This window comes from Podarcis cretensis, assembly GCF_951804945.1.
Source record: "Podarcis cretensis genome assembly, chromosome: Z".
NCBI lineage: Eukaryota > Metazoa > Chordata > Lepidosauria > Squamata > Lacertidae > Podarcis > Podarcis cretensis.
Window position 1 is genome coordinate 5278797 of NC_137184.1, and position 24301 is coordinate 5303097.

The following is a 24301-nucleotide window of genomic DNA, read 5'->3' on the forward strand; positions in this document are numbered from 1 at the left end:
GAACATGGAGTTTCAGCTCTGAACAGATGGAAGAGGATAAAAGGGGAAACAGCTGTAGAGAAGGTGGGAGCTTCAGAGATGGAATAATCAGACACTTAGAGAAGCAAGAAAGGGGAGGGAAGGAAGAGAGGATGTGTCCCTGGGTCTGGGGTGGGGGAAGAGGTATGAACACCACCTCCGTTGACAAGACAGACATACAGAGATAAGAATGAGTGACACCAATGCTTATAGGGTATGGGACCAGGGAAGGAAATGTGGTAGGCATGTGGGAATCTGCGATAAGGGGCAGTACATGTGCGAATTGCTAGAATTATACAGAGGAGGGCCGTGCTGGAGGGCAAGTGTGAAAGAAGGATCCTTTTCCACATCTCTCATTCATTTGTAGAGAGAAACAGATAAGGAAAGGACACACACAGAGAGAGAGAGAGAGAGAGAGAGAGAGAGAGAGAGAGAGAGCGAGAGAGAGAGCGAGAGAGAGAGAGAGAGAGAGCACATTATGCAATGTACCCTTTGGTGTGATTTTCTTCTGATGGTGGAGAGAAGAGGAAGGGAAACTGAGGAGCAGTCACATAGTTTACTGTGGTTTCACACACCAGTTTACATCTTACTAAGAGCTGGTTCAGGGGCCCTTAGTATAACTCTTATTTTGGCCACTGAAAGTGGGGAAGAGCAATCAACAGTCTGATGTATGTCCACCTCAGTGTAATATTTCACAAACGGAAGTAGAGTGTGTTTGGCACATCCCAATTCTACTACCAAGGGTCACTACTATAGTAAACCCACACCTACAATTTCCCACAGAAGACAACAACCTGCCCTCCACTGATTAAAAAACCAAGATGGTAACTATCTTTTTCCTTAGATATATGTGTGAGGTGGGGGGGGGGGGTTGGGGACGGAGAGAGAGAACTATCCTGCAAGACCAACCAATCAAGCCCTGTATATTGCGGAATTCTTCCCCTCCCCCATGTTCATTGCAACATGGGAAACACATGAGCTTTAAGTTGTCAGTGGGAGTTTGAAAAGGAATATACTTCCCATGGCACTGTGGGAGTTGTCCCAGAGCTTTGAGGGAATTGCACCTCATTTTCAGTTAAATGTAAGACAAAAGAATGGGTATTTCTTGACAGCTCCTTGTCAGATGTCTCGAATGTGGACATGCCCGATTCTCCAGAGAGTTTAATTCATCTGGATGGGTCTTCTGTGTTAGGGCATCTCCAGCAAAATCAGAGGCAACTGTGCATATTCAATGAGACGGGTTGCAGATGCCCACGGCAGAGCAGGCCTTGCATGCTGGCAGGGAATACTCTGCCATCTGGCTTGTTGTGCAGTGCTTGCTGATGAATTAACGCCTAGGTCCAAGATGCGGCTGGAGTTACCTGCTCACTTTCAACAGGAAAAATTGTTGCTTGGGCAGAGAATTGATAAGCAGGAAAAAGATGCAGGAAAAGATAAATGAGGAGTGAGGAGGGTATTCAGCCCCCCCCGGGCATTTCTGTCTGTCCCTTGTGACCCTCCCCTAAGGTCATGCCCCCTACCCAAGCCACACCCCCTCTGGCCCTGCTCCACACCTTCCTTGAGTACTTCAGCCAGGTAGGATGTATTACTGAACTGCGATAATGCCTTTTATTTGCCTTGATGGAAGCTTGTGTGTGTGTAAAGCTCTGATTTTCTGTAATGTAGCTTGTTGTGTGAAGGGGAGAACCCTACCCACTTTCTACCTTCCGCCACATCCACCATATGCCACCCCCTGAAGTTTGCCAATGAGGAAATGTGGCTCCTTGGGCTGAGGAAGGTTTCCCAACCCCTAATGGGGTTGTAATGAAGACCTCGGAGTCTCATCTTGCTGCTACGCCCTTCCTTCCACTTTTGATGGTGATGAATGATCTTCCTTATCAAGAATGGATGGTGCTGAAATATGCATTCTTTGATTTCATGCCAGCATTATGGATCACCTGTATAAAAGCAATGTTTCTCCCAGGTGTATTCCGAAGCTGGATAACTTTATCGCTGTTCAGCATTGCCTCAATTCAATATTTAGACAAAGACCTGTGTTCACTAGGAGTTCCTAGGAGTGAACTTAAGTGTGAATGTTTTCTGCAAGAAAGTAGGAAGGGGTGTGTGATCAAACTCTCTCCAGTGCAACCTTTAACACCAGTGCACTGGTGTTTTCAGCCATTATCAGCTACATGGAAGGGCCATAGCTCAGTGGTATAGCATTTGCTTAGGATGCAGAAGATCTCATGTTCAATCCCTAGCATCTCCAGGTAGGGGTGAGAATATGTCCTCTGAAACCCTAGATTTTAACATACATTCTGTCAAGACCTTACAAGGAGCCTCTTGGGACTTCGTGGAAAGCATGGCCTCCATGGGGCTGTCCCTGAATAAGTTTGGCCCAACACATAGCCACAGACATGCCTTCGATCTGGTGTTCACCTTTATGGATGTGGGTGATCTGACACTAAGGAAAAGTGAAACAAAAGAAGTGCCATGGTTGGATCACTTCCTGGTGCAACTGGACTTCTCTGTGACCCTTCCCCTCCACTGGGAGGTGGGACCAATTCGGATGGTCCGCACTGCTACAATGGATCCAAATGGTTTCCAGAGAGTGATAGGAGATGTTTTATCCCATGTTGATGGCCTTTCAGCTGATTCCCTGGTGGCCCACTGGAATGCAGAGTTAACCAGGGCTATTGACTATCTGACTTCAAAGTGCCCTCTCCAGTTGCATGGAGCCCAGACAGCCCCATGGTTTTCCTGGGAGCTGAGAGTGATGAAACAATTGCTGAGATGGCTAGAGCATCGGTGAAGGAAAACTCATTTTGAATCAGATCGGACACAGGTTAGAGCTCAACGTTGAGCCTACCAAGTGGTGATAGGGATGGCGAAGAGGACCTTCTTCGCTGCCTAACTGCATCTGCAGAAAACAGCAACAGGAGACTCTTTCAGTTGTTTGCAATCTAACGGAACCAGCTTCGTCATCTGGGCCTGATGAACACCCCAAGATCTCCTGCAATGAATTCTTGCAGATAGTCACTCAGATTTGGAAAGAAGTAGATTTCACCATGGTAGTGGGGCCGGGCTGGGAGAGTGCTAGAGTCCTGTCTGGTCAAGTTGCATGGAATCAATTCCAATCTGTTAACTCCAAGGATGTGGACAAGCTGCTTGGACGAATGAAACTAGTCACTTGTCTCCTTGATCCTTGCCCATCCTGGATAATAAAAGCGAGCTGGGAAGGGCTGGGCAATGGGCTCCATGGGGTGGTGAATGCCTCCCTCTGTGAGGGAGGTTCCCAGACCTATTTAAAGAAGTGGTTATTAAACTGTTTCTTAAAATACCATCTTTGGACCCAGCCGATATGGCAACAATTGCCCAGTTTCAAATCTTCCATTCTTGGGCAAAATGATTGAGCAGCTGGTCGCTGAACAACTCCAGGCATGCCTGGAGGATGCGGACCACTTGGATCCATTCCAGTCAGGATTCAGGCCTCATCATGGGACTGAAACTGCCTTGGTCGCACTGGTTGATGATCTCTGGCGGGCTAGGGACAAAGGTGAGATCTGTTTCCTAGTTCTGCTGGATCTCTCAGCAGCTTTTGATACCATCGACCGTAACACCCTTCTGGACCACCTAGAGGGGCAGGGAGCCGGGGGCAGTGTTATACAGTAGTTCGCTCCTTCCTCCTGGACCGTGTTCAGAAATTGGTGGTGGGGGATGAATCTTAGAATCATAGAATCATAGAGCTGGAAGAGACCACAAGGGCCATGGAGTCCAACCCCCTGCCAAGCAGGAAACACCATCAGAGCACTCCTGACATATGGTTGTCAAGCCTCTGCTTAAAGACCTCCAAAGAAGGAGACTCCACCACACTCCTTGGCAGCAAATTCCACTGTTGAACAGCTCTTACTGTCAGGAAGTTCTTCCTAATGTTTAGGTGGAATCTTCTTTCTTGTAGTTTAGATCCATTGCTCCGTGTCCGCTTCTCTGGAGCAGGAGAAAACAACCTTTCTCCCTCCTCTATGTGACATCCTTTTATATATTTGAACATGGCTATCATATCACCCCTTAACCTCCTCTTCTCCAGGCTAAACATGCCCAGCTCCCTTAGCCGTTCCTCATAAGGCATCGTTTCCAGGCCTTTGACCAGTTTGGTTGCCCTCCTCTGGACACGTTCCAGTTTGTCAGTGTCCTTCTTGAACTGTGGTGCCCAGAACTGGACACAGTACTCCAGGTGAGGTCTGACCAGAGCAGAATACAGTGGCACTATTACTTCCCTTGATCTAGATGCTATACTCCTATTTATGCAGCCCAGAATTGCATTGGCTTTTTTAGCTGCCGCGTCACACTGTTGGCTCATGTCAAGTTTGTGGTCAACCAAGACTCCTAGATCCTTTTCACATGTACTGCTCTCAAGCCAGGTGTCAGCCATCTTGTATTTGTGCCTCTCATTTTTTTTTGCCCAAGTGCAATACTTTACATTTCTCCCTGTTAAAATTCATCTTGTTTGTTTTGGCCCAGTTCTCTAATCTGTCAAGGTCGCTTTGAAGTGTGATCCTGTCCTCTGGGGTATTAGCCACCCCTCCCAGTTTGGTGTCATCTGCAAATTTGATCAGGATGCCCATGAGTCCATCATCCAAGTCGTTGATAAAGATGTTGAATAAGACTGGGCCCAAGACAGAACCCTGTGGCACCCCACTAGTCACTCTTCTCCAGGATGAAGAGGAACCATTGATGAGCACCCTTTGGGTTCGGTCAGTCAGCCAGTTACAAATCCACTGAGTGGTAGCATAGTCAAGACCGCATTTTACCAGCTTCTTTACAAGAATATCATGGGGCACCTTGTCAAATGCCTTGCTGAAATCAAGGTAGGCTACATCCACTGTGTTCCCTTCATCCACCAGGCTTGTAATTCTGTCAAAAAACTAGATCAGGTTAGGCTGACATGACTTATTTTTCAGAAATCCATGCTGACTATTGGTGAGCACAGCATTCCTTTCTAGGTGCTCACAGACTGTATGCTTAATGATCTGCTCCAGAATCTTCCCTGGTATTGATGTCAGACTGACTGGGCAGTAATTATTTGGGTCCTCTCTTTTCCCCTTTTTGAAAATAGGGACAACATTTGCCCTCCTCCAGTCTGCCGGGACTTCGCCTGTTCTCCAGGAATTCTGAAAGATGACTGCCAGTGGTTCTGAGATCACATCTGCCAGTTCTTTTAATACTCTTGGATGCAGTTCATCTGGCCCTGGAGACTTGAATACATCTAAACTAGCCAAGTATTCTTGTACTATCTCCTTAGTTATTCTGGGCTGTGTTTCCTCTGCTGAATCATTTGCTCCAAATTCTTCAGGTCGGGCATTGTTTTCTTTATCGGAGAAGACTGAGGCAAAGAAGGCATTGAGGAGTTCAGCCCTTTCTGTGTCCCCTGTTTGCATTTCACCATCTTCTCCTCTGAGTGACCCCACTGTTTCTTTGTTCTTCCTTTTGCTACGAACATACCCATAAAAGCCTTTTTTGTTGCTTTTAACCTCTCTAGCAAGCCTGAGTTCATTCTGTGCTTTAGCTTTTCTGACTTTGTGTCTACACGTGCTGGCTATTTGTTTGAATTCCTCTTTGGTGGGTTCCCCCCTTTTCCATTTTTTGTACACATCCTTTTTTAATCTTAACTCAGTTAAAAGTTCTTTAGATAGCCACCCTGGCTTCTTTAGGCACCTTCCATGTTTCCGTCTCATTGGTATTGCCTGAAGTTGTGCTTTTACTATCTCCCTCTTAACAAACTCCCAGCCATCATGAACTCCCTTTCCTTTTAGTATTACTGTCCATGGGATCTCACCCAGCACTTCCCTAAGTTTTATGAAGTCAGCTTTCTTAAAGTCAAGAAATTGAGTCCTAGTATGCTTGGCTGCTCCTTTCCACTGTATAGTAAACTTCAGAAGAGCATGATCATTTGCGCCTAATGATCCTTCCACTTCTACCCCACTAACCAGGTCATCAACTTTGGTTAGGACCAGATCTAAAATGGCTGTTCCTCTTGTTGCTTCTCCCACTTTCTGGACAATGAAGTTGTCTGCAAGGCCAGTGAGGAATCTGTTTGACCTTATGCTCTTGGCTGAGTTTGACATCCAACAAATATCCGGGTAATTGAAGTCCCCCATTACTACTATCTCCCTTCCTTTTGCATGCTTGGCCATCTGTTCCAGGAAGGCATCATCTATGTCCTCCGTTTCGCTTGGGGATCTATAGTAAACTCCCACAATGAGGTCACTGTTATTCTTCTCTCCCTTAATTTTGACCCAAATGCTCTCACTTTGGCTTTGAGGTTCTAAATCTTGGATCTCTTCACAGGTATACACATCCCTGACATATAACGCCACTCCTCCTCCTTTCTTGTCTGGTCTGTTTCTCTGAAATGGATTGCATCCCTCCATTATTACATTCCAGTTGTGGGACTTATCCCACCAGGTTTCAGTGATGCCTATTATGTCATATTTAGTTTGAGTGTTCAGACCCCTGGGCTCTCATTTGCGGGTGCCTCAGGGTTCTGTCCTCTCCCCCATGCTTTTCAACATCTACATGAAGCTGCTGGGAGAGATCATCAGGGGGATTGGGCTGGACGTTCACCAGTATGCAGATGATACCTAGCTCTACCTCTCCTTCAAATCAGAACCAGTGAAGGCAGTGAAGGTCCTGTGTGAGTGTCTGGAGGCAGTTGGAGGATGGATCACTTGGGCTACTGCAGTGCCTTTGAAGGTGACCCAGAAACTACAACTAATCCAGAATGCAGCAGCTTGACTGGTGACTGGGAGTGGCTGCCGAGACCATATAACACCAGTCCTAAAAAATCTTAATTTGTTCCCAGTGTGTTTACGAGCACAATTCAAAGTGTTGGTTTTGATCTTGAAAGCCCTAAACAGCCTCGGCCCAGTATACCTGAAGGAGCATCTCCACCCCCATCATTCAACCCAGACACTGAGGTCCAGCGCCGAGGGCCTTCTGGCGGTTCCCTCACTGGAGGCAAAGTTACAAGGAACCAGGCAGAGGGTCTTCTCGGTAATGGCACCATCCCTTCTTCAGATGTCAAGGGGATAAAGAACTACACAACTTTTAGAAGACATCTGAAGGCAGCCCTGTATTGGGAGGTTTTTAATGTTTGATGTTTTAGTATGTTTCGATATATGCTGTGAGCTGCCCGGAGTGGCTGGGCAAACGCAGCCAGATGGACGGGGTATAAATAAAATAACTATAACTATAACAATGTTATTATTGCTATTATTCCAGACCTATGGAGCAAAGTATTAAGAGCCCCTTGCTTCACACGATGGTTTCAATCCATCTCCCCCCTCCCCCCGCATACCCTATTTATTTGTTACGCAAAAACCAGCAATATAACAAAACTACATAATAAAAGTCATGTTTACTATGGGTGTTCAAAGCAATCATTTTTGGTCACCAGTTGCCTTTGAAAAATTGGACTCATTCCCTCCTGCTGACACAATGCCACCATTATTTAGCCCCCTGTGCTTCATTAACTCCTGTGTGCACGCATACACATGCACGCATTAAATGGCACACTTTAATTTAAAGTGGCAATGGCTCTCTTGTCTTCTGTTATTTTCAAACTTGCTTGCAGACTCCAGCATTTGGGGGACATTGATTGCAGCTGAATTGCCCCTAACAACTTCAGTGTTTCACAGAAGTACAATATACCTGTCCTGGCTCTTGGAGGGCATATTTCTCTGCATGCGCCAAGAATCGATACAAATTCCATCTTTTCCACTTCTGCCTTGCACCTTGCCCCTCCTCAACCCTGTATCCTGTTACACATTTTGCAAAGGCAACTAGTAGAGACTGCAATTTCTTCTTGTCACAGAGAGAGAAAGAACATTCTGATATCTGGATTAACACAGAAAAAAACAACAGAAAGCAAGCTTGATTGATGAGAGAAACTCCAAAACACATTCCACACTTAATATTTGTGTCTGATATATGTCAGAGCAGAATTCAAGGTTAGGATACCCCTCTGAAGTTTGAAAGTACCTGAGAAGGAACACATCTGTTCTCCAGGCCAGATAGCTTTCCCTCATGTTAAAAGTGATTTTTGATGTAATAGGTTCTTGCTGGTTGAATAATTTACACTGCTTGTAGCACACAAAGAGCTTTGGTGGTGGTAGTATGTGTGTGTGTGTGTGTGTGTATGTATGTATGTATGTATATGTATATGTATATGTATATGTATATGTATATGTGTATGTATATGTATATGTAACCAGCTGATGCAATCATTTGGAAGTGTTAAAATTTGTTGAGGAAGTGCAGGCTCAAATCTCTGTTTGGCTGCAAAGCTTTCTGTTAAGCCATAAAGCTCATTGGGTGAATTCAGCCAATCCCTATCCTTCAGCTTCTGTTGGGGAAGCTGTGGCCTTCTGGATGCTGTGGCAGTTCTGTTCCCATAATCTTTGACCATTGACTATGTTGGCTAGGGCCGATGCGACTTGGAATCTAGCAACATCTGGAATGCCACAGGTTCTCCATACCCACCCTGAACCGTGGTCAATGGCACCTTTGTGTTTAAACAAGCCAGCTTCGCAGCCAGCTTCAAAGTTGGCTTGTTTCGAATAAAACTATATTTACATTAACCACAGTTTGCTGAGTTCAGATGGTGGAAGAAACTGTGATTATTCAAAAATGGGAGCAAAAAATTCCAATTTCCTCCTCACAATTATATTGGAGGGGGGAAGTGTGCGACCCTGATGCTTGCTGTGGTTCATTCTCATCATTTTTAACAATGGTTTAGCATGCTGGTCAATGTGGTGCTCTTTAGATATTGTCAGACTCCAATTCTGATCATTGCTGACCATTGGCCTTGCTAAGTGAGGCTGAAGGGAGTTGGAGTTCAACAGCCTCTGGCAGGCACCACACTGGTTTAAGCATAACATCCAGTCTGGGTCAGCCCATAGGACCTGATGAACTGGATGTAAGTCTCAGAGTGAGAGGTTCAGCTGATGTTAGAGCCTCCTTTCAGACCACCTTATATTCTTCCCTCAATGCCATCTCTTCAGCTGACTCACTGTTCAATTCTTTACCTTTCAGAATGTTATGTAGCCCTGAAGGCAGGTAGTAGAGCTGCAGCAAAGTGGTCTACCAAGAGCAACTCGTTAGCTGTTTCTCTCCAGTGAAAGCCACAGGAAGCTGTGACCTTCTTCTTCTTTTGTGCATTGCGGGGGTGGGGGTGTCTTATGAAATGTGGGACATGAAAATAAGAACAATCGTACATAGACTAATTGTGTGTGAACGTGAAGTGAGAGGCAGCTTGTTTCATTATCGAGTTTTATAATCTCTGATTCCCCCAAATCTAGCAAGAACAGGTTATGTGAGGCTGGGAAAGTGAGAGAATATCTTGTTTGAAGGGGAATAGACATCTATGTCTGATGTTAGAAGCCAAGGGCAAGCCTGGAATATGAAGCTTCGTAATGACCCTCTAAAAGGGGGCATTTTATGTGGAGGACCACTGACCTGGTGTTTTAAAACTTAATGCAAAGGTGGGAATCTCAGGCCTGGATCAGTAATTCAATAGCCATTTCAGTAACCCACTAAGGGCTTGGATATAATGCTAAACCATAGTTTAGTATTACATGCACAAGTCTCAAGCTTGTGCACCCCCTCCCTCAAGGCTTCTCCTCTGGTATAGTTGCAAGGAAATCAGAAGCATTCACTTCCATTTGAAATGAAACACACTGCATTGTTCATCTGAACAGGGTTAATTTAAACTTTAGTTCACCCGAAGAACTGAAGATCAATCCATGGTTTCTGATCCTACCTTGTTTGGATAAACCAACAGGTGGGGTGGGGGAGGGGCATGGGAGGGAGTGGCATGGTCTATGGAGAGTTCCAATGCCCTTATATACATTTGTCCCCCAGGCCTGAGTTCCCATGAGTTCTCTTTACTATCAACTTATCTCCCTCTTTGATTGTAGAACATGAGTGGACTACACTGACTGACAGTCATTCACCTACTCAGGGCTAAACCAGATGCAATGACAACAATTTGATTACAGTGGTATCTCAGGTTACATACACTTCAGGTTACAGACTCCGCTAACCCAGAAATACTACCTCGGGTTAAGAACTTTGCTTCAGGATAAGAACAGAAATCGTGCTCTGGCGGTGCAGCGGCAGCGGGAGGCCCCATTAGCTAAAGTGGTGCTTCAGGTTAAGAACAGTTTCAGGTTAAGAACAGACCTCCAGAATGAATTAAGTTCTTAACCCAAGGTACCACTGTATGCCTCTCCACCACATGAAGTTTAGCCCGTAATGAGGCCGTTCTTCTGAGGAGTAAGCTGCCCCCGTCAGTATGTAGATAGGTAGAAAGCCATGTGATGGCATTTTGTGTCCTTGTATATGCAGATGACCTCAAGCCATGATCAGGAATCCAGCAATACTGACTTGACTTGCAAACCAGCCATTAATTGTGGTCATCTTCACACACACCCAACTCCTCCATTCTTTGGCATGCATGCACAGAGAGCTGGGGGCAGGGTGCTCACTCGTTTGCACAAGGGAATGGAAAAGATAAGAAACAACAGCTTGGAAATAACTGCTGCTGTTTCTTACCTGTTTTCAAAAACTGCAATAGAATTGAGACCTCTGAGATAGGGACCTTTTTGGTTCTGGGTATCCTGCGAAACTAAAGCATCCATGACAGCCAGCCGTCCAACCTCTGCTTTAACATCTCCAAAGAAGAAGAGTCCACAACCTCCTGGTGGAGACCGTTCCACTGCCAAACAGCTCTTACTGTCAGAAAGGTTTTCCGTACGTTTAAACAGAATCTCCTTTCTTGTAACTTGAAGCCACTGGTTCAAGTCTTACCCTCCAGAGCAGGATAAAACAAGCTTGCTCCATCTTCCATGTGACAGCCCTTCAGGTATTTGAAGATGGCTATCATATCTCCTCTCAGTCTCCTCTTTTCCAGGCTACACACCCAACTCCTTCAAGCACTTCATATAAGTCTTGGTTTCCAGACACTTGATCATCTTGGTTGCCCTCCTCCTGAACATATTCCAGCTTGTCAACATCCTTCTTAGATTGTGGTGCCCAGAATTGGACACAGTATTCCAGCTGTGGTCTGTTCAAGGCAGAATAGAGTGGTACTATTACTTCCCTTGATCTAGACACTATATTTCTGAGGATACAGCCTAGGATAGCATCACCTTTTTTTGCTGCTAGATCACACTGTTGTTAATGTTAAGCCTGTGGTCCACCAAGACCCCTAGATCTTTTTCACATGTCCTACTAGTAAGCCAGGTGTCCCCCATCTTCTATTTGTGCATCTGGTTCTTCCTACCTAAGTGCAGACCTTACATTTGTCCCTACTGAAATTAATAATGTTAGCTTGGGCCCAGTTCTCCAATCTGTTAAGGTCATTTTGAATTCTGATTCTGTCTTTTGTAGCATTAGCTATCCCTCCCAGTTTGGTGCCATCTGCAAATTTGATGAGCATCCCCTAAATTCTTTCATCCAAGTAATTTCTAAAGGTGTTGAACAACAGGCTCTGGACAGAACCCTGCAGAACCCCACTTGTCACTTTTTTCCAGGATGACGAGGAACCGTTAATGAGTACTCTTTGGGTTCAGTCAGTCAACCATCTACAAATCCACCTAACAGTTTAGCTTCCTTACAAGAATATAATGGGGGACTTTGTCAAAAGCCTTACTGATCAAGATACACAGCATTCCTCTGATCCACCAAGCTTGTAACTTCATCAAAAAAAGAAATGAGATTCTTCTGGCATGACTTATTTTTGAGAAACCCATTCTGGCTCTTAGTAATCACAGAATCCTTTTCTAAATTCTCACAGACCAACTGTTGAATTATCTGTTCTAGGTATTATCTGTTTCCTGGTAACGTTTCAAGCTTACCAGTTGGTAGTTACCTGGGTCTTCTCTCCCTCCCCCCTTTTTGAAGATGAGGAGTAACCTCATCTTCATCTTCTCCCTCCCTCCAAGTCCCATTCTCTATTATAGTCATTTTATGACAAAAATCCATTTGTGCAGGTGATATAGCCCACAGATCACAAGCTTAATTACTCAACTTATTTAATTACTTCTGACGATGCTTAATTGCATTTTGTTTCTTAATTGCTCAGTGCAGGGCTAGCTTACAGTTAGCATGCCCACTCCCTTCAGAATGATTCTGAGTTCTATGCTCATTCCAATCATAAAACCTTGGACATTTCATTAGATTCATGTGCCTCTGACAGTTTCTATATACTTTCTGATATCATTTCTTGTCAACTTTGGAAGTCACCACTTTGATTCTTCAAGTGTCTTAAAGTGATCACATAAAATTCATAACAGAATCCTATAAAGAACACATAACAAAGCAGTAGAGGAAAATTACTAGTAGCCTCAATCAAGTCTCTCTTCTAAACATTGCCAAAAAAAGATGCATTTTAACTAACCATCTAAAACTATAGAGAGAGTGTGAGAGATGTGCTGCAACCCAAAGTTAAAGAATACTGCTGTAGTACAGGCTTCCCCAACCTGTGCCCTCAGATATTTTTGTAAAGGAACTGCCATTATTACTAATATTATTCATAGTGGTAGTCGGTGCTTTTTTCAGTCAGAGCGCATTGGAGCGCAGTTCGAGCACCCTTCAGGTGGGTGCCGTTGTAGGCTGGTGCTCCCCCTGCCCTCTTCTTGCCTTTATGTACTTCTCAGAAGCCCAAATCAAACATTTGAATTCATAACAGAATCTGGGCAGCATGTGCAAGTCTACACTTTTTTAAAGGTCTATGACTCCACCTAGCAGCTAGCCACTCCTAGCCATCACTGGGGTGGGGCTAATTTGTGTTTCTTCAGTCTTTCTCCTGTGTAGTAATGGTGGGCTTTAAGCTTTCCAGCTAAGCATCTACTGTTGCATTCACACACACGATTGTGCAAGGGCCCTTCCAAGCTGTCCTAGCCATCCGCCTGAATCTAAGAAAATTAGAGAGGTGGGGGCACGTTTGTTTTACTTGCAGGGTAAAATAATCAGGGGCATTGGAATCTGGCTCGAGTTACCTGCTGACTTACCGTAACAACTTCATGGTGAGTTCTGGCACCTATTTTCTTGAATAAAAGCACTGGTGGTAGTAGAAGTAAAGTATATATTGCTTGATACCTACTTTCTAAACAGAAAAAAGCAACAGTTGCACAACATTGTTAAAACACAGAATGAAAAATACAACATAATTAAAATGCAAGGAATAAAACAACCCCAGAAGACGGGGGAACCTGGCTTGTGAAAAGAAGTTTAATGTAAGTCAATAGCTAACAATTCTAGGCTGCATCAATTTAAGTATAATGTCCACTTCTTAGTACCACTCTATTCTCCCTTGGTCAAACCACACCTGGAGTACTGTGTCCAAATCTGGGTGCCACAATTTAGGAAGGATATTGAGAAGCTGGAACGTGTGCAGGGGAGGGTGACCAAGATGATCAAGGGTCTCGAACCAAACATTTTGAGGAGCGGTTGAGGGAGCTGGGTATGTTTAGGCTGGAGAAGAGGAGACTGTGAGGAGATATGATAATTTTTAAATATCTAAAGGGCTGTCACATGGAAGATGGAGCAAGCTTGTTTTCTCCTCTGGGTGATAGGACCCGAACCAATGGCTTCATGTAACAAGAAATGAGATTCCAATTCAGTATCAGGATGGAGCAGAATTATGTTCAGTCTGCATTTTAAAATGAAACGATCTAACTGAAAACTAAGCCTTATCACAATCAGTTGAAGGAGCCGGGTATGTTTAGCCTGGAAAAGAGGAGACTGAAAGGAGATATGACGACCAGTTTCAGAAACCTGAAGGGCTGTCACATGGAAGAGGGAACGAGCTTGTTTTCTCATGCTCTGGAGGGTAGGACTGAAACCAATAATTTCAAGTTACATGAAAGGGGATTCCGACTAAATATACGGAAAAACATTCTGACATTAAGAGCTGTTTGGCAGTGGAAGAGACTCCCACGAGAGATTGTGGACTCTCCTTCTTTGGAGGTTTCAAAGCAGAGGTTGGATGGCCATCAGTCATGGATGCTTTAGCTGAGATTCCACCATTGTAGGGGTTGGACTAGATGACCCTTGGTGTTCCCTAACAACTCTATGATTCTATTCTTTGAACTCTCAGGAAGATCTTTCTGACAGTAAGAGCTGTTTGACTGTGGAACGGAGTCCCTAGGAAGGTGGTGGACTCTCCATCATTGGAGGTTTTTTAAGCAGATGCCTAAGTTTTAGATGCTTAAGTAATGGGTGCTGCATTGCAGAGGGGTTGGATTAGATCAGGGGTCGGCAAGGTTTATCTTACCTGGGCTGGATCGGTCCCACGGAGATCCCACCATTACACATGCACAGATGCAATTCTCGGCACCGCAGAAGTGAGTCCCTGCGTTGCGCTGCGCCGGTTTAGTGCAGCGTGAGAGCAGGTGGCTTGGTTCAGGGGTGACGTGGGCTGGTCAAACGACCTCTGTGGGCCACTTCTAGCCCATGGGCCTTAGGTTGGTGACTCCTAGATTAGATGATCCTCAGTGTCCCTTCCAACTCTACAATTCTATGATTAAAACATTAAAATGCAAACCACCAGTGTTGAAATGAGCAACAAAACGATCCCATTAAAGCTGCTGTGCAATTAAAACAAAATTCTTGTGTTAAGAGGTCAAGAAACTGCTTGTGTGTAAACAGGGCAAGACGAATGGCAGTGAGGATGGGGGCCTCTCACATTTCAGCAAGGAGCACATTCTGCAACACCCGCATTACCAGTGAAGAAGCTGATAAGCATCATGCCTCTGTAAGGCTAACTAGGGCCTATTTGTTGATCTTAATGCCCTTACTGGACAACAGAGAGAACACCTGGCATTTAGGTAGCCTAGCCACTGCATATTTTGTTGTACCACCACTCCCATCATCCCTGACCATTGGCTAAGCTGCCTGGGGTGATGGGGCGTGCAGTCCAACTACATCCTGGGACCCAGAGTTTGTTTATTTATTTCATAAAAATGATATACTGCTTGATTATAAAAAAGAAAAGAAAAAAAGTAAAACAAAAAAAATCACAACCCTACTATAAAACATACGGAAGTTAAATTACTGAAAAGGATTAAAATCACCTCAACTTTCTAAGCATCTGGGTAGGCTTGTTTAAAGAAGAATGCTTTTAGCAGGCACCAAAAAGAGAACACTGAAGGTGGCTTCTTGATCTCAATAGGCAAGGAGTTCCAAAGTTGTAGTCACTGCCACACTAAACAATCAGGTTCTTACCAATGCGGAACTGGCATTATGTGGCACCTGTAGTAGTAGCAATTTCACTGGTTGATCCAGTCATGTGGGGTGAGGCAGTCTTGTAGAGAACACTTTGGAGAACACTTTGCTGGGGAGTAACCCCTTGAATGGGACGCGGGTGGCGCTGTGGGTTAAACCACAGAGCCTAGGACATGCCGATCAGAAGGTTGGCAGTTTGAATCCCCGCAATGGGGTGAGCTCCCATTGCTTGGTCCCTGCTCCTGCCCACTTAGCAGTTCGAAAGCACGTCAAAGTGCAAGTAGATAAATAGGTACCGTTCCGGTGGGAAGGTAAACAGCGTTTCCGTGCGCTGCTCTGGTTCGCCAGAAGTGGCTTAGTCATGCTGGCTACATGACCCGGAAGCTGTACGCCGGCTCCCTCGGCCAGTAAAGCGAGATGAGTGCCGCAACCCCAGAGTCGGTCACGATTGGACCTAACAGTCAGGGGTCCCTTTACCTTTTAACCCCTTGAACATACTGAGTTATTATGCACAAGAATGCAGTCTCCAAGGAAGAGACAGAGACATTGTGCCTTGAAGATCAGATGTACATCAGTGCACGTGCATGAACATCAAGGCCTCATGTCACACACAGTCTGCCATTCCATTTGCTGTAGCTTTTGAGGTTCGTTTCCCCACTACTGATGTGCTGTTATAAGGACAATTATGCATTTTAATGAAACTCTGAATCTGTCTATCTTTACGAAACACCTTTAGCTGAAAGCACAAACTTTCTCTTTGTTTTCCAATGAGCACAGTCAGGCTAGCATATACAGAAGGCAAAATGAAATGGAATCAGCAATGGAAAGTGTTTGGGTGTGAGTTCCTGAATACTTTTGGATGAACGCAAGTGGAAACTGTAGGCAAATATCCTATTGGTAATTTAAAAACAAGCACTGAAACCGCTCTTCTTTGCCCCTGTTTTTCTCTTTCCTTTCTTCCCTACCCACCTTTCCTCTACTCCCTCTTTCCCCTCCCTACACAGGACTCCACAGAATGGAGCAAGAATGAGAGGAAAAAGGCAGACAGAAAAGCATGAACTGGAGGCTTGCTGAGTTCCTCTACTTCCTCTTTATATGGGACCATATAACAGTACAGCCCTCCCACCAGCAACCCGCTGTGACCAACCAACATGTCTCCAAGGAATTTGATTGGCTTATTTCAGACAGAGGGCCCTTCCACCACTCGCGGAGCTACTTATCCTTTGTGGAAAGACATCGTCAGGGATTTACAACCCGGTATAAAATATACAGGTAAGGAGGAATCTTTTGTTTGGGGGTGCTTTCCATTAAACCAATAGCTTCCCTTTGATGTCTTTTGAGTGTTACATGGATGATAGGCAGCTGCAAACTAGAGGACGGGTGATGCCTGGCTTGTGAAAAGGAGCTCAGAATTGCAGGATATGACTGGCAGCATGGCAGCTGCAAAAATGGCTAATGCAGTCTTTAGCTGCATTGAGAGGGCTGTAGCTTCCCAGTTGTGAGAAGTGAGAGTTCCATCCCCCGCCACGCTCACTATTCTTGAAGGACTGTCACATGAGGCTTGTTTGTGTGTTGCACTGAACACAGGAACAAGCTGTCTCTACACCATAGCTGTCAATTTTTTCCTTTTCTTGCGAGGAATCCTATTTGGAATAAGGGAAAGGGGAAACATTTACAGCTATTCTCTACACATGTGAAAGACTGGACACTTGTTGATTTGCACAGCTTAGCTATTGTGTACAGATTCATCATCTGTATATTCATTGAAGGATACATGTGGATTAGAAGCGTGTATCTCGGCTATCTGTGTACATGGATACGTGGACTGTACACTTGTAGCATCTGAACACCTCTATGGAAGAGGGCAAAGACATCTGCACCGCAGGGGGCTGGAATAGATGAACCATGGGGTTCATTCTAACCCCACAATTCTGTGGTTCTTTGTGCTCTGCTGCCCTAAAGGAGAGAATTAGATCAAATTCAGGATGGCAGATTTCTCTTGGATCAGCTGGAAAAACTGCTTGGCCATAGAAGTGGTTGGCAAGGACAGGAGAGAGGTCTTTTGTGCAAAGAGAGCCCCCCCAAAAAATCTTGCTTTAATAAAGGCTCCCAGGGTGGGTGGGTGTGAGTTAAACCAGAGCCTCTGGTGATGTGGTTTTAGTCTGCTATTTCTGTTTTGGTTTTTTATTAAAAATGATGATACTCTTCTCACCACATTTACTGCTGATTGTTTACTTTTATTGTTAGGGTTGGCTTTAATTTTGTTGAGATATAAACTGGAAGCCACCTCAAACTTTGCTAGGTGTAAGTGGTCAAATAAGTAAATAAGTAAGCTATCTAAGCAAGTAAATAAATAAATAGCCAAGCAACCTGAGGTCAACATATATCAATGGACAAGGCAAATAAGGCTATAGAATCACTTTCTATTCATTGGTTTATAATGTGATATTTTATGGAGAACTTGGGGGTCTTGAACCTTGTGTCAGACACGGAGAATGGAAGAGGATTGCTTTCAGAAGGCATGTTACATCCACGGGTAAAAAAGGTAAAGACTCTGGGGTTGTGCGCCCATCTCACTTAAGAGGCCAGGGGCCAGCGCTGTCCGGAGACACTTCCAGGTCACGTGGCCAGCGTGACAAAGCTGCATCTGGCGAGCCAGAGCCGCACACGGAAACGCCGTTTACCTTCCCGCTGGTAAGCGGTCCCTATTTATCTACTTGCACCCGGAGGTGCTTTCGAACTGCTAGGTTGGCAGGCGCTGGGACCGAGCAGCGGGAGCGCACCCCGCCGCAGGGATTCGAACCGCCGACCTTTCGATCGGCAAGTCCTAGGCGCTGAGGCTTTAACCCACAGCGCCACCTGCGTCCCATACATCCACGGGAGTTGGTGTTAATTCCATGCTGTTTTGGGTGGTATGAAATATTTTTTATGCCAGTGATGTGAGGTCTGAATTACGATCCTCCTCCCTGCAATTCTTTCTCTGTGTATTGGATTCTTTCATAATGGAAAGAATTTGAAGCTTTTTAGTTTAGAGAAAAGGCAGGTAAGAGGGGCATGAAAGAAGTGTTTAAAATTATTCATTGTGTGGAGACAGTGTATGGGAAAAAGTCCCTCCCTCATAATACAAGAGATTCTTACTTGTGTAAGAATGCAAATACCTATTTCAGCAGTTTTTAAAATCACCATCTGTGCATAGCTTACCTTTAGAAGCTTTTAGAGACAAGGTTGTATAACCTCGAACAACTATGATATTCAAAGATGCTTAGGTAGACGTGGATCATCTCCCTTCTCTCTTTCCCTTTTAACAAAGAAATCAGTTGTAAACAAGAAAAAAGTAAAGTTTACTCACATACAAGTCCTGCCAGGAATAAGGAGCTACACTGATGCGAATCAGTGAGGCAATAGTTCTTAAAGTTACAAAAGACCATTGTCCAGTTCAAAATGGTGTGTAACTCTGTGGAGAAGACCCTACAGGCAACCTAACCCATTAAAGGTAAGGAGCATGTTCTGTGATGAGGGCTGGATGATTTTGGGTTTGCAACATCGTGATTTATCACCAACCAAACATTGCAGTTTGGCGATAAACCACGATGTTGAAAGAAACTGCATCAGCCCCTGCCCGCAAGGCGCTGGGGTGAAAGTGCCTCAGCTCTCACCGCCGGAGCTGAGGCACTTTCACCCCAGCGCCTTGCGGGCTGGGGTGTGTGTGTGTGTGTGGAAAAGCTCCTGTCCCCAGCTGAGTGAGCCCTGGTGTCCTTGCCACTCGCACACGAGTGCCAAAAACAAACCCCTGTGTTGCAATGAGAACCAATCACAGAAATATAGACACAACGCGTAGGCTAATAACTGTTAAAGCATATGTAATAAAATAATGCTATCATTCAAAAGGTAGAAATAAATCTATTAGAATTCATAAATACAATGTAACAGACTAGTGGTGCAGAATGTTAAGCCATGTGTTCAAGATAGGCCAGTAGCACAATGGTTATGCAAAGGTTTCAACAGAAAGTCTCAAAAGTAAAGTTTTCTCAGTAGTTTTACATGAGTGGCAGGGATGCTGGGGTTCCTTCCTGAGGCTCCCTCTGCTTTTGCTGGCTCGGGGGTGGTGGTGGTGGTGGTGGTGTGAGCAACCTCGCTCGCTCACCCCACCCCACCCCCTGAAGACAGGCCAAGCATTTCCTTTGTCCATGCAGGTGCGCTGGCTCTTTCCTCCTGGGATGGTCATTCACCCTGGGTAGAAAGACGCAGCCCACCCTCCCGGGGTGAAGTCCACAAGGCAGGGTGGCCTGACGCTGTTGGTGCACCGCCTGCCTAAGCCCGACCCCCCTGGCAAGGCTGAAGCAAGGCTCAAGGGAGAAGTGTGACAGAGCCCACGCCTCCCCAGCTGAGCAGCCAGGGCTCTCTCAACCGGGGAGGAGGAGCACCTCAACAGAGCCCCCACCCCAGCGCTGGTTCGTGCGAGCTGGTGGCAGGTTGAGGGCTCTGTAAAACTGCTTGGCTGAGGTGAGGGCAATGGTGCGCCCCTCGGCCAAGCAGTCTAAAGAGGCAGAGGGAGGAACAAACTATATCAGCACCTCACTGATGTAGCTTGTTTCTCCCTCTGCCAATATGAGGACAGATGATGGTGGCTTCACTCAGCGGTATATCGCTGGTGGAACCGCTGCCTTCTGAGTCCCCTTGCCTCCAGCACCCGGCTACATCTTGTTTCGCTCTTGGCACTGGTAGAAGAGGGACTCAGAAGGAAGTTTCACCCATGATATACCACTGAGTGAAACTGTCATCACAGTGTGCCCCTCGTACTGGTCCTGGGTGATATGTTGATATATTGCCCAGGCCTAGCTGTGACAGGAAGATGATTAAGTTTTCTATTTTTCCTCCTTCTGCTATAAAGGTTTAGAGGATATAACATCAGACAGTCCCCTGTCTGTAATTCTCTAGCAACCGTGCATTTGCGATTTTGGCTTCAGATTCTCCCACAATTTTGACAAAGCATATAAGTGAATTGTAGAATTTGCTCCCAGAATGTAGTAACAACCCTCAAATTGAAGGGATTTAAAAGAGGATTCAACATATTCATCAGTATTGCTGGAGGCAGAATGGCGCTGCTTGTTTATTTTATTTATTTCATAAAATTTATACACTGCTTGATCATTTTTTTAAAAAAAGGTTTACAAAAGATAAAACGGTACAATAAAGGGAAAAATTGCAAATGTACTTTCAAACATGCGAATGTTAAGAATAGTAAAACTGATCAAAATCACCTCAGTTTCTTAGCGTCTGGGTAAAAGGTTAAGGTAAAAGGTAAAGGGACCCCTGACCATTAGGTCCAGTCGCGGACAACTCTGGGGTTGCAGCGCTTATCTTGCTTTATTGGCTGAGGGAGCCGGCGTACAGCTTCTGGGTCATGTGGCCAGCATGACTAAACCGCTTCTGGCAAACCAGAGCAGCACACAGAAACGCCGTTTACCTTCCCACCAGAGTGGTACCTATTTATCTACTTGCACTGTGACGTGCTTTCGAACTGCTAGGTTGGCAGGAGCAGGGACTAAGCAACGGGAGCTCACCCTGTCGCGAGGATTCAAACTGCCGACCTTCTGATCGGCAAGCCCAAGAGGCTCAGTGGTTTAACCCACAGCACCACCTGCGTCTGGGTAGGCTTGTCTAAACAAGAAGGTTTTTAGCAAGTGCCAAAAAGAGTACATTGAAGGCACCTGCTTGATCTCAGTAGGCAGGGAGTTGTTGGGAATTGCTGGTGAGGAGAGTGCTGTTGCACTCAGGTCCTGCTTGTGAACTTCCCATAGGCATCTAGTTGGCCACTGAGAACAAAGTCCTGGACAAGATGGGCCTTTGACCTGATCTAGCAAGCGCTTACAGTATTAGGCTCTTCTACATGGGGATAACCCTGCCCTCCAGAAAATTACGCTGAAATGGCAGGATTGCTATGTCTCCTCTTAATCTTTCCTCTTGTTTTAACACACCCAGTTTTTTTAAACCAAACCTCCTAGGACTTGGTTTCTAGGCTCTGGACCCAACGTTCTAGAAGGTGGAAGTTGTGGAATCTTAGTGATAGCAAGCTCTGCAGTTGACTGCATTGTGGAAGTGAACGTGAATATTCCCCTTGCCGGTCACGTACAAAGATGGTAATGGACATCTTCATTTCGAGAGGAAATTGCAGAGTAGGAATTTTTATTATAAATAAATGAAAAAAATTAAAAAAAATCAACAACATGCACAGAGGCTACATAACTCTAAATATAGATGAAGCAAACATTTGTGGGCTCCATCTGGAAAGATTATTTCCTCTTATAATTGGCTGACTAAATAACTGTTAGGGTTGGTTTAGTTATAATTATTTCTTTAAAGGTTCCCCCCTCCATGGTTAAAAATTGCTTATTTCACAGTAAAAATGTGCCATTTCATGGTACATTGATCAAAAAAAGGGAAAAAAAAAGAAAATAAGAGAGACATTTTTGTGGGTAAATGGAATACATTTATTAATATCAGAAAACAGTTATGTCATACTTTCCCATATTTATGACGGATGTTCATGCACTAAATTGACATGTTTTGTGAGTTACAAATATGACTGGAAAGAGGTGTAAATGATTTTTATGGGTGGAAAATGAATGCTTGCCACACGACGTTAGAAACAGCCCAGCTGGATCAGAACAAAGACCTATTATTACTAACACCACCACCACATTTGATGGATACTGCATAAGAGAGGTTCTCTGGGCATTTTGCCAAATCAGTCACAGTGTACCTGCCACTTATGTGAGGACCACATGCAAAGGCAAAACCTTGCAAAGCCAGGAGCCCCTGAAACCACCACTGCTGGTTGCAAGGGGGACCCTGAGACCCTGGGGCCTTCCCAGACCCTGGTAAGCCAGAAGGTGCCTTCCTTACTGACCTCTAGGAGGATTCTAGTGCTGTCACGCCTCCCTCCAAAAGTCTGTTAAAGAGGGTGCTGCCATGCTTGCTTGGCCTTGGGAAGGTGACACAATGGCTCTGGGACACCAGCGGCGTAGCGTGGGTTGTCAGCAAGAAATTTGTCAAGGCAAGAAATTTGCGCCCCCTAACCCGGGGCAAGGCAAGAAATTTGTGCCCCCTAACCCGGGCCAAGGCAAATAATTTGCGCCCCTAACCCCTAACCTGCCGCCGCTGCCAGCTTCTTCTTGCTGCTGCCTGGGCTGGTCAGGTGTGGTTCTCTCCCGCGCTGAGCGCTGCGCTGGGTGGCTGCTGCACTGTCCCTCCCCCAGATAGTCCCTCCCTCGCTCTCTCTCCGCTCCGCACCGCAACGCACGCCTGGCACCCTCCCCCTCCACAGTGGGCGGCGACCCGGCAGCTCGGATCGGATTCGCACAGCCAGCACTGCAGTGAGAGAGAGTGAGTGAGCCAGGTAGGGTCAGAGAGCTGCGAGTGCGAGCACGCCCCCCCCAAATGTTGCACCCAGTGCGGCTGCCCCCCCCTGCCCCCCCACGCTACGCCACTGTGGGACATTGTCAGAACTCTCGCTCTCTTCCCAAAGTCTGGTAAGTGAGGAAAACCTGTGCAGGTGGGGTATAAAGTAATAAATGGAGAGCAGGGAGTGGTGGGTTCCTGGCTTTCCATCAGAAATTCAGCAGGCACTTCACTTTAAATAATTTTATTAATTGTTATTCTATGTTATATATATTGAATACAGGAAAAAGCATACATTCAATTAAAGTTCCCCCCTGTCCCCACCGTAACAACCCCAACTACATCCAGTTGTATTAGTATTAAATAAAATATAACCTTACTTCAATAGCTGATGACTTAAAAAGTGTTGTTTCACAGGTTTCCTTGTGTTTTGTGTAGTTTGTAGATGAAGTGGAAGTAGAACACGTCTTTGCAGATGATTGTGTTGTCTTCTTTTCTTGTACTTTTCTGTCAACTTTTCCATCAAAATTAAATCCCAAACATAAGCGTATCATACTTCATATATGTTCAGTGTCCTACAGCGCCTAGCAACAGCAAAATGTGCTGCAGTTACAAGAAGCAGAATTAAGTCTCTGTTCCTAAGTTCTTGTGCTTCATCTGCAAATATTGAAAGTACAGTGGTACCTCGGGTTAAGTACTTAATTTGTTCTGGAGGTCCGTACTTAACCCAAAACTGCTCTTAACCTGAAGCACCACTTTCGCTAATGGGGCCTCCTGCTGCCGCCGCGCCGCCGGAGCACGATTTCTGTTCTCATCCTGAAGCAAAGTTCTTAACCTGAAGCACTATTTCTGGGTTAGCGGAGTCTGTAACCTGAAGCGTATGTAACCTGAGGTACCACTGTAGTGCCATTTTGGAATTTTTTTTTTTTATTGTTTTACAGGTGATTTTTTAAATGTTTTTTTTTGTGTGTGTTTGTCTTGTACACCAATGTGATATGTGTTGTAACCTGCCCGGGGTTCTTAGGATGAAGGGCAGGTTATTAATACAGCAATGATAGTATTGTGGCTACCCAGCCGTGTAGCATTAGCTACCCAGCCCTGCTGCCGTCGTGACCCTACTCCATCCCGCTTCCTCTGAGGCTGGGAGAGGAACACCAGGCCAGGCACTGTGGGAGCCCCTGCCAGGGTGCCTGCTTCACGTCCCCTCACAAATCCATGCCCAGGCCCACGGCCCCACTAGCAGCACCCATGCTATCCCCCTGGGTCTCCCCATAGGCTTCTGGTTGGCCACTGTGAGAACGTGAGAACATGGAAACTGTCTGTTTTCATGGACACCCCACTTCCATCTTGATTCCCTAGAGCCTAGACCAAACCACAAAGCTCTGTCAGTTGCTCCATGACACTGCTTAGACACTGATTTGATCCCTGCATTGCAGGGAGTTGGGCTAGATCACCTTTCAGGTCCTGTGCTACTTTACAATTCTATGACTCCATGCCCATTTTAAATTAACGTGTCAACTGTATGGTTTCTGACAGCCCTTGCAAGGCTGCCTCAGTCCTTGTACAAGGTCCTAAAATCTCCTTGCGTTTTATCCCCTCTTTTCTGTAATCCAGG

At 45.4% G+C, this 24301-nt stretch overlaps 1 protein-coding gene across 2 annotated transcripts in view; it reads left to right on the forward strand.

Annotated features, from left to right (window-relative positions):
- Nucleotides 1-24301, forward strand: part of BRINP1 (BMP/retinoic acid inducible neural specific 1) — a 111944-nt gene that overhangs the window by 24605 nt on the left and 63038 nt on the right. For both annotated transcript variants that reach the window (XM_079962057.1, XM_079962058.1), the window contains exon 2: nucleotides 16290-16557. In XM_079962057.1, coding sequence (XP_079818183.1) covers nucleotides 16340-16557 — 218 coding nt within the window. In that variant the 5' untranslated portion in view covers nucleotides 16290-16339. The remainder of the gene's footprint in view (nucleotides 1-16289; nucleotides 16558-24301) is intronic.